This window comes from Petaurus breviceps, unplaced genomic scaffold (assembly GCF_028583685.1).
Source record: "Petaurus breviceps papuanus isolate PSGF00001 unplaced genomic scaffold, PetGlider_PUasm1.0 90763, whole genome shotgun sequence".
In the NCBI taxonomy this organism is placed as follows: Eukaryota; Metazoa; Chordata; class Mammalia; order Diprotodontia; family Petauridae; genus Petaurus; species Petaurus breviceps.
The window spans coordinates 8,352,045-8,362,320 of NW_027187340.1; the positions used below are offsets into that span (position 1 = coordinate 8,352,045).

At 40.6% G+C, this 10,276-nt stretch overlaps 1 protein-coding gene across 2 annotated transcripts in view; it reads right to left on the minus strand.

Annotated features, from left to right (window-relative positions):
- Window positions 1-297: 297 nt before the first annotated feature.
- ZNF385B (zinc finger protein 385B) overlaps window positions 298-10,276 on the minus strand; it is a 407,528-nt gene continuing 397,549 nt past the window's right edge. For both annotated transcript variants that reach the window (XM_069068559.1, XM_069068560.1), the window contains 4 exons: window positions 4,168-4,416; window positions 3,693-3,871; window positions 3,208-3,309; window positions 298-1,795 (listed from right to left, as the gene is read on the minus strand). In XM_069068559.1, the coding sequence (XP_068924660.1) occupies window positions 1,577-1,795; window positions 3,208-3,309; window positions 3,693-3,871; window positions 4,168-4,416 (749 nt within the window). In that variant the 3' untranslated portion in view covers window positions 298-1,576. The remainder of the gene's footprint in view (window positions 1,796-3,207; window positions 3,310-3,692; window positions 3,872-4,167; window positions 4,417-10,276) is intronic.

A 10,276-nucleotide genomic window follows, 5' to 3' on the forward strand; every position in this document is an offset into this window, starting at 1 on the left:
ATTGTGGTCAAGATTAATGATGGGGAGGAAAATGGTTCTCTCTTTTCTACGTCCTTCACTCCCTTGACTTCCTTGAGGCTCAGGGTGCAGAAATAAATATTTACCTTGTGGGGAAGATATGATGCTCATGGATTAATATGCAGCCAAAAGAAAAAGGCAAAATAAATGTTCAATGAAAAGACACAATCTTTGTACCTGCTAAAGGCTTTTTGTTAGGTGATTTTAAGTCAGAAGCATCTCGGGGGCAGGGGAAATAAATGCCAAACAACACCGATCTCTATTTTTTCCATACTCTTTTATTGCAAAGGTACATTTAAAAAAATACACAGACATTTTACCATTTACAGATTGCAGATACAGATGTTCTAAAAGATTTAATTCTATTTTGTTGCTTTTATTATACCTGTCACCCCTGATATCACAAGTAGTTCACTCATACTGATATCAACTTAAAAAAAAGAGGGACAGGGAGGCAGAACCTGCAATATATTCAATCAACAGAAAAGACTAGTTGTTTAATTATAAATATTTTATATTCTGTACATTATTGCATTAGGGAGCCACAAAATTATGTAGCATCATTACAAATGAAAACAGGTTAGAAATGGAGGAGAAATTATTTACGTATAAATACATGGATTCATTGTCTTCTTGCAGAACACACATGAGCTGAGATAATGTGCATTTAGGAAGCTCGGGCGGGTATTTTTGTTATTGTTTGTACATTGCTTAGCAACTTAAACTAGTGGGGAAGCGACAAAATAAGTTAAACAAATAGCAAACAGGTAGTAATCATAACTATATTATATGGCTTTCTATTTCTTAAAAATATTTCTAAATAAAACATGAAATAAGAGAAATATTTCATTATCTTGTTTTTCTTTTAAAAAAATAAAAAAAAATACCTCAAAGCTGCGTTGCTTCCTAACATTTACACAGCAACTAAAATGTTTAATTCAGACAGGAGATACAGTTCTAGTACTACACAAGGTACAACAGGACTTGGGTCTAAAACGGTACACGATCCCTGTCAACAACAGTACACGGGAAAGAAAACATTGTAATCCATTAATAGGATGTTATCCACAATTAAGCACTTTTGTTCATCTATTTTTTTCCCCAAACGAATATGCCCAGTTGGATTCCAAAGATTTATTTACAGAAGCAAGAGGAAGACCCTAGTTTTCAAGTCTGTCAGGAAAATAATCCATATTGTTTTCTAGTAAGCTCACACCCATGGAAATATAATCAGAGAATTTGGATGATAGAACTTTTCTGACCAACTCATTTTCAGGAAACCAAATGTCTCGGACATAGAATTTAACCCGAGTTGGAGGGGAGGAGGAGAGCTGGACCAGACCTGAAGAGGTACAGACTCCTAAATGACAGTCGTTGTCCAGGAGTATCCTTGGAGTGCATCTGAGGATGAGGGGGAGTGGAGAGGGTGGAGCAGGTTTTACTGCATTCTGAGGGATGCCTTTCTAAATAAAATGGTTCAATTATCCAAACCCATTTTTTTTTTTGCTTCTTTTCTTAACTTTCCTACAGGCCACAACAACCTTACCATTTTTAAGCATTAGTATGGAGCAAATAGAATTGATGCAGGAGTGGCTCGGATGGGCCCGTGGCCTGCCCTCAGGAGAGCTGGTGGTATGGCGGGAGCCTGGAATAGTGATGTAGATGGCCGGGGAGGCAGGGACAGGGCAGATGAGACAGCTGCTGCTGCGGCCAGAGGAGAGGAGAGGAAAGCCGGTGCCAGAGGCTTAATCATATCTTTCTGGAATGCAAGTTTTGCCTGTGTAGGAAGGAAAAAAAAAGAGGTGGGGGGTGGCAGTGTTAAGGAAGAAGAGAATGTTGCTTTAAAATGACAGCAATATTGACAAAAATATATTTTCACAAGTAATACATTAATAGTAGAAAGCTTTAAGCTGTTAAAATCTTAACTCCAGACTCAAATTTCCAGAAATGATGATGTTTCATGTGCTTGGCAGTGTGGTTCTCGGCATAGCTTCACTTTACTTTGTGTCTATTTCACCTCTTTCTTGGTGGTCTTTGCCTCTGGGCACTAGAGCATAGGAAAGTCTCCTCTGAACAGTAGGAGATACTCAAATTTACTCAAGCTATTTTATGGTGCTGCTTAGCAAGAAAAAAATAAAACACTATCTTTCCACACAGAAGATTCTTTGCTTAGACTTCAGAGCTCAATTCAAACTCCCAGGAGTCTTCTTGACCCACAATGCAACTCACTGAAACTTTCTGCATTATCAGAGTGACATTCTACCCACCTGCCTAAGTAAAAAGTTTCAACAGATGGGAATTTTATTGGCATTAAAAAGTGTGACCTATGACACTGGTGAGCAGAAGAGATTTATGATAGGTTAAGTCAGTTTAAAGGTATTTCAATTGGGAAGAAACTGCATACTCCTTAAAATTGGATACAAATAGAAATTAAGTTCAAACTCTTTCCTAATTAATGTATTATCTTGTAAAATCTGTATTTTCATGCATCAGTTTTGCTCAATGCTGTATACATTATCAGAAAGAGGGCAGATTTGCAGGCAATAGACCTTTTACCACCAAATAGGCAAATCACCTGTAGGGAGAACTTGGGAGGCTGGGAAATCCATCTACCTATGTATTTATATGGCACCTAATTTCTGGGGGGCTTGGGCACTTTTGCAAAATAACTAAGAACCTAACATTTTGAGAGGAGGTTAGAAAAGCTGAATATCCATATGCATACTAGATGCTGACAGTGAGAGACAAACACCCACCTCATCACACACAAAACAAGGTGAAGAGCCAGAAAGGGAGGTGAGGGGAGACAATAAAAAAAGGGTAGATTTCTGTTTGCATTCCATTAGATTTAGCACACTCTAGGGTTCCCAAGGCATCACTTGCCCTAGCTCAGTAGACATTACTTCTCCTCTTTATATGTTAATGAGTAGTATAGCTCCAGGTTCTGGAAGAGGTTGGGGTAAAGGTCAGGGATGAGAGTCCTCAGAGAATTTTGTCTGCTCTAACCCTCTGGTAAAAGCTTCTCTCTAGAAGATCAGGAATCGAGCAATCACCCCCTTGGGTGACAGCTTTTCTAGCTCTTTGTTTTTAAGTATGGACTGAACTGTCCACATGTGATCCCTCTGATGCTGCCATATCCATCCCCGTCCCCGTCTCCCCAGCAAGGCTGCAGAGCTCGGTGATACTCACGGCTAGAATACTCGGACTTCGCTGCAGTTTGTTGTAAGGGCTGTACTTCGGTTTCATGGGCTTCCCTGCTACTCTGTCCTTGTGCCTTCTGCTAGAAATGTGCTGAAAGGAAATTCAGATAGATGCCTTAGCTGTTATTTTGGCTTCCTCCTTGGGGACAGATGAGGACTCACATTCAATTCTCCTGTGGTGGCTTAGGTGAAGTCAGCCCCAGCCCCCCAAAATCTGAAAATTCAGAATTTTCTCTCAGGCCACAATTATCAGTCAGGAGTATGTGTTACAAGAGAACCAAGACTCAAGACACGCCTTAGAAAATGCAGAGGTAAGTAGAGGCCAAATACATTGCAGGCTGAGACCAAACAGAGTGCCTGAATGGACGTGGGAGGATAATTCAGTCCAAACCCCTCATTCTACAGATGGAGAAACTTTCATTCAGAAAAAGGAGTGACTCGGTCAAACTGACCGAGTCATTCAGGGCACTTTACCTGCTTAAGTTGAATTTCCGAATTCACGTGAACATCACAGATTTCACAATGAAATGTTTTGTTCTGCAATCCTGAACCCTTGTTGCCATTCTGAATCTTTAACCTGGATCCAGGTCTTGGGTAGGACTTAATTGGACCAGCCCCATTTCGAGCTTCAACCATTGTCTTGTGTTTGGATCCTAAAGGGCCACAAAATGTACATGTGTTACCATTTTTAATTAGCACAGTGAAGTTGACCTTACATTTATTTTCGGGTTAGAAAATTCCCCATCTGAAATCACATTAACTAGGGCAGCTTGATCAATGGGCGTCCTCTGCTTTGTTGTCACATTTTCCCTAAAAGAGCTGACTCCTTTACACCAGAAAGCCGGAATGTTTCTAACGTCTAAGCAATGACAGACAATCAGGAGCTTTAGCGGAAAAAATGTTTGCAGTTGTCATAAGCATAATTTAAATTCAAGAGACAGATGCTAACCTGTGTTATGGGCCTCTAGCTGTGACAGAGAGTTCACAGCCACTTTGCATAGAGAACAGTAAAGTAGTTTTTTGGCTTTTTCCTCTTCCGATTCAGACACGGCACTGGGAGCTCCATTTGTGCTCTTGGAGGGCGAGGTCACTGCTCCCAGGGGCAAAAGGGTTGTAGCTCCAGGTTTGGGTAGAAATAAACCTCCATCAGTGCTTGAAGGTTGAACGGAACTATTGGCTTTCAACTTCCCTTTATCTTCTACTAAAAGAAATGCAGATTTGTGTCATTACAGTCATGGAAGAAAATGCAAATGTATTTGAATCACATCCAAGGAATTTTAAATGGAATTAAAAAAATTATTTGTACTTAACCACTGAATTTTGGTTCATGTAACTTTAATGGGACTGAAAACAAGCTATCTTACATTTTAAAATAAGAACTCCATGTCATCAAGTTCTAAATTAATGCAGAGTAAGACCAAGGTTTTTTGTTGGGTTTTTTTATTTTGGTGGAAAGGGGTGGTGGCGGTGGTTAATGACCTTGTTCTTCCACTTGCTGTGGAAACTTTTTGTTTGATACCACAAAGCTATAAGCTCTAGTCCACTGTGTTCCTAACTAGAAATGAAAACCATTATCAACCCAACCCAATTTTCTTCACAGGGCTTTGGTATCTGTCCCCTTATATGTGATAACAACATCAAACAGGGTCATTAGGCAATGCTAGTTCCATTTGACTACTTGCGTTTTAATTAACAGATGAATATAAAGTTAAAACCTCAATTTTGACACCATGTTAAAATTCCAGTTTTTGTAGGGTTGGGAGAAAGGGGCAGGCATCATTAACTTTGGCTGTGATTAGTTAAATTTTCACTGCTGTCTGAAGGACAACAGAATTTATCCCAAAATGCAAAAGGCAAGGACTCCATTCACCCTCTTTATTAATTACTGCCAATCTAAATATAAGTATCCAGTAACCATGGACCATAAGCAAAAGGCTGAGGATTAGCCAAACCATTCACAAGCATCTTGGCATTTTGATTGTGTAACTTTTAGAAGCTCATAATCCTCAACCTACAAGTGATAGCTGCGTGAGAGGTCAGAGTGACTTTTACAGAATCTGCCTCCAACCAGGCTCAATTGTGATTAAAGGTGGGCTCTATTCATTGGCTCCTTCAGTACACAAACTGGAGCCTCTGCCACCCAGCAGCAAAATCCAGTCATGTGGCCACATCCAACTGAGCCAGTGCTTCTGGAAAACATCGATGGAAATGCCGATAACAGTTCATTAAGCAGAAGAGGGGGCATTAGAGTTCAATTCGAATATTTCAGCAGCAACAGCTACATCTGATCTGAGCACCAAAGAGCGATGGAGTAACTAGGGTAACGAAGGTGACTTTTGGCAGGGTGTGTATTTGGGAAGGCTCCACAACGTGGCAAACCTAGAATTGAGACAGTGGGAGAGATTTCAACTAAAATCTGAAGGAACACCAAACAGATGGAGACCTGAGGTTTTTCCCCAAGGCTGGCTCCCACAACCTGATTATCAAGCAGTGAGAGGAAACAAGCAATTCCCTTCACACAGGTGCCTTCATTCTTTCAAGATGCCATGCAGCACCCAGGGTAAGGTCACAGGACACAAGTGTAAAAAGATAGTATACTTTTTGTTAACAATAGCATCTCTATCTATTAGTTCATCCTAACCTATATGGTGAGATAAGGCAGACTCTGTTGGACCACAAACCTCTTGGGGTCTGATTCTCTCCTTCCCACAAGTTTCCCATATAAGAATTTCAACCTTATGGAACTAACACAGCAGGAAGTGTACTCAGTGATATCGTCTCTTCACATTTGTAGTTAGGGAACTGGGGTTCCCCATTCTTAAGTCTTAGTGTTGCTGCCGATGGAATCTTTTTTTTTCTGTCCTGATTCCTGTCCCTTTCTCCACCCACCCCCAACAGATGGCTCAGACTTGCTTTTGTCCCACTCCCTTCCTCTTCTCTTAGCAGTACTTGTGGATGCTGTTTAACATGGATGGCTTTCTTTTCAATATGGAGTTTATTGAAAAAGGAAATTCACTATCAATTTCCCCCCTACAATTCAACAAATATTCATTTGTATTCCCATTAAGTGCAAGGTACCATGCTCTGTGGTCAAGGACACCTGTTGTGTGACTTGAACAGGTCACAACCTCACTGTTCCTTAAGCTGTTCTTCACTGTAAGATAAGGAGATGAACTAAATTATTTCCAAAGTCTTTTCTGTCTCTAGAATTTTGATTATCTATAGTTCCTACAATTTTCTGGGAACTACCCAGCCCTACACCTCCCAGTCCCCAGCCTTCCTTTTTTTCCCTTTTCCCTATGCCTTTGGAACCCTCTTTCTACCATTAACAAACTCCTCTTAATCCTAGGATCCTCTCACACTTCACAAATTTCCTAAACTCACTAAAACCTAAAATGTCCCAGATCACTCAATATTGTTGGCAGTCTTCTCTGATGCTAGCTGTTCATTTTTTCTTCTCTTAAGAGTTAACTAATTATTTTTAGTCTTTTGCTTCGGCACCATCATTCGATAATTTGTCTTCCTTTGAAGTTAATATACCCAACTCCAAATCTTTATCATTGTCATGTACCAAGTTTTCTTACTAACTTCAGCACCTGGTTGTCTTCTCTATCCTTTCCTCAGACATCATCTTTGAAAAGTTCAATGTCTACAAGGATGATTCTTCTCTTATCATGACCTCACAGCTAAGTGAACTCCTTGCCTCCCGGCACCTTGATCCTCTATGCTTCAGAAACCATCTTGGGTGATCATGTTTTAGATTTCACTACTCATCCCAAAATGATGATTTCTGAGATCCTTCACTCTGCTTTCAGACTCTTGGAAAAGCTTACCCCAAATCAGAGGTATTTAAAAGTAGAATGGAATAACTTGGAAGGTAGTGAGTTCCCCGTCGTTGGAGTCTTCAAGCCAAGGATGACTATCTGTGGTATATATTACAAAGGAATCTTGTTCAGAATTAAAAGTGCTCTGAGGTCCCTTGATGTAGCTAGGTGAGAGCTTCAGGCCTAGAGTCAGGAAGACCTGAGTTCAAATGTGCCCTCTGACACTAGCTGAGTGACCCTGGACAAATTACTTAATCTTGTTTGTCTCGGTCCTCATCTGTAAAATGAACTGGAGAAGGAACGGCAAACCACTTCTGCATCTTTGCCAAGAAAATCCCAAATGGGGTCATGAAGAATAGGACATGACTGAACAATGAGTTCCCTCCAAACTCAAGAGCTTCTTGGAAACTATTCTCCTTGAAACAGCCAGCAGGCATTTCAACAGTCCTGATCCTTCTCTCTTGATTCCTTACTGTCTGGACCTGCCAACTCTTCCCTGATAATTATTTCCCAAACCTAGGTAAACTCTGTCTCTTCTTCTTTCTCTTCTCTTCTGACTTCCTTGAATTTGAAAGCTGCTGGATCAAGCAATGAAAAGTGATGACTGTAGCCAGGACCAGTCTCGCCGAGGCCCTCAGCTAAATGGCAGTCCTTTCATCTATCCATTTGACCTTCTATTTGCCTTCCACATCTTCTCTTCACTAACTCCAACCAATCCCATCTCTTATACTCAGGGCTTGAAGTCACCTCCTTCTTCTGACTCAGACTCCATCAATCCTCATCCTCCATGCATCCGTATCTTTCTGTGCACACCTCTGTCCACTCTTCAGCTTCTAAGTAGCACTTCTAACTCCATCTGTGCTCCTGCTTCTAACACCTCCTAACTTGCTTTCAGAACAGGAGTTCTCAATCTTTTTGGTATCATGGAGCCCTTTGGTATTCCGGTAAACCCTACAGATTCCTTGTCAGAGTAATGTTGTATAAAATATATGGAATAACAAAGGAAATCAATTAGATTTAAATTCAGTTACTAATTTAAAAAAATTATTGGGCCTTAGATTAAGAACCCCTATTTTCAACCTTGCTGTAGCAGACAGTCCCCATGTCTTAAGCATATTTAATTGCTACTACTTAACCCCTCAGTCTATAAACTTGCTTAGTTTTCTTCTATCCTAAGAAGAACCCTAAAAGAAAATGACAAATACTGTTCTCTTGACTCTGCCAACTTCTTAGAATATGGAGTTCTCTATTCACCTCTTCATCAGCAATCTTGGAGAGAAATAATCTACATTTGTTGCCTCTACTACATATTCTTAGAATTTCATCCTGGTATCTGTTACTACTAAAACTGTTTTCTCCAAGATCCCTCGTAAGTTTCCTGTCCCTAAATTTATTGGGGTTTCCCCAGTCTTTACCCGTCTTTGACATTTCTACGCCCTTTCTTGACGGGCTTTCTTTTCTTGGCTTCCATGATGCCACGTTCTTCTGGTTCTCTGACTCTTCTCATCATTCTTCTTCTTTTTTGCAAGCTTATCTTTCTTCTGCTCTTAAACACGGATGTCCCACAAGGTTATGCCTTTATTCTCTTCTCTCTTTAGATTCTATACCTTGGTCATCCTATCCACTCCCCAAGATTTCAATTAGTAACACTATGCAGATGACTCAAATGTCTTATTTCCATTTCTATCCTCCTTCCAGAGCTCTAGGCCCATGGCTCCAAGAGCCGATGGATATCCTCACCTAGATGTCCTGCTGCATACTCAAACTCAATATCCTTGAAACTAAACTCATCATCTTCCTCCCCAAACCTCTACCTCCTTTTAACATCTCTGTTTCTAATGACTACCCTACTATCTTCTATGTCGACCAGGTCTGAAATCGCAGCATTCTCTCTGATTCTCCCATCTCTTTATGTTGTAAAATTCTGTTAATTCTCCCTGCACAATCTTGTTCACCTCCATTCCTTCCTTTCTGTTCCATCCCTGCAACCATCCAATTTCAGGTCCTCATTACTTCTAGGATGTACTAATCTTCCAAGTGGTCTTCCTCATTTCATTCTATCCCCTCTCCAGTCCATCAATGGCACTACTTCTAAGATAATCTTCCTCATGTAATGCAGAGATAATGTCACTTTTATGCTTGAAAGCCTTCAGTGATCATTGCTCATACTCTAGGGAAATAGAGGGAAGGTTTTGGATATTAATGGGAAAGTGAAATGAGATATGGATATCATTAGATAAATTGATTTTATCTTATCAATATCTATCAAATACCTACTATGTGTCAAGAACTGTGCTAAGCGCTAAGGATACAAAAAGAGGTAAAAAAAAGTCCCTGCCCTCAAGGAGCTTACCATCTGACAGAGGAGATAACATGCAGACAAAAATATAGAAAGCAAGCTACATACAAGATAAATAGAAAACAAAATAAGAGATAGAAGGTACTAGAATTGAGAGGGATTAGGGAAGGCTTCCAGTACAAGACAGAATTTTAGTTGGGACTTTAAGGAAACCAGGGAGGTCATAGTCAGAATGGAGGAGAGAGAGCATTTCAGGCATGGGGGACATGCCCAGAGTCAAGAGAAATGGAGGGTCTTGTTCATGGAATAGCCAGGAGTCCAGTGTCATGGGACTGGAGAGTATGTATTGGGGAGTAAGGTTTAAGAAGACTGGGAAGGTAGGAGGGGGCTAGGTTATGAAGACCTTTGAATGCTAAACAGAGAATTTTCTATTTGCTCCTGGAGGCAACAGGGGGTCACTGGGGTTTATTTAGTCAGAGTGGGGTGGGGAGGAAGGAATGTTGTGTGTGAAATGATCAGACCCAAGCTGTAAGAGAATCACTTGAGTGGCTATTACTGCCAATTCAGGTCAGCAACTTCTGTGCAATTCACAGTCTTTCAGAGTTTTCCATAGTCTAAAACACTGAGGAGCTCAGTGACTTGCCAAAGGCCATATGGTCAGAATATGTCTGATACAGACCTTGAAGGCAGTTCTTCCTGGCTCTAAGGCTAACTCTCTGTCCACTGTGTAGTGTTTGCTCTAAATTCAGATGACTAAGGTGAAATGAGGATTTATATATGACAAGAGTGGCAGCTACAGAGTAAGAAGAAGGTACCAGAAATTCACAGGAATCAATAACCAAAGAGAGAGAAAGAGAAAGAGAGAGAGAGAGAGAGAGAGAGAGAGAGAGAGAGAGAGAGAGAGAGAGAGAGAGAGAGAGAGAGAGAGAGAGAGA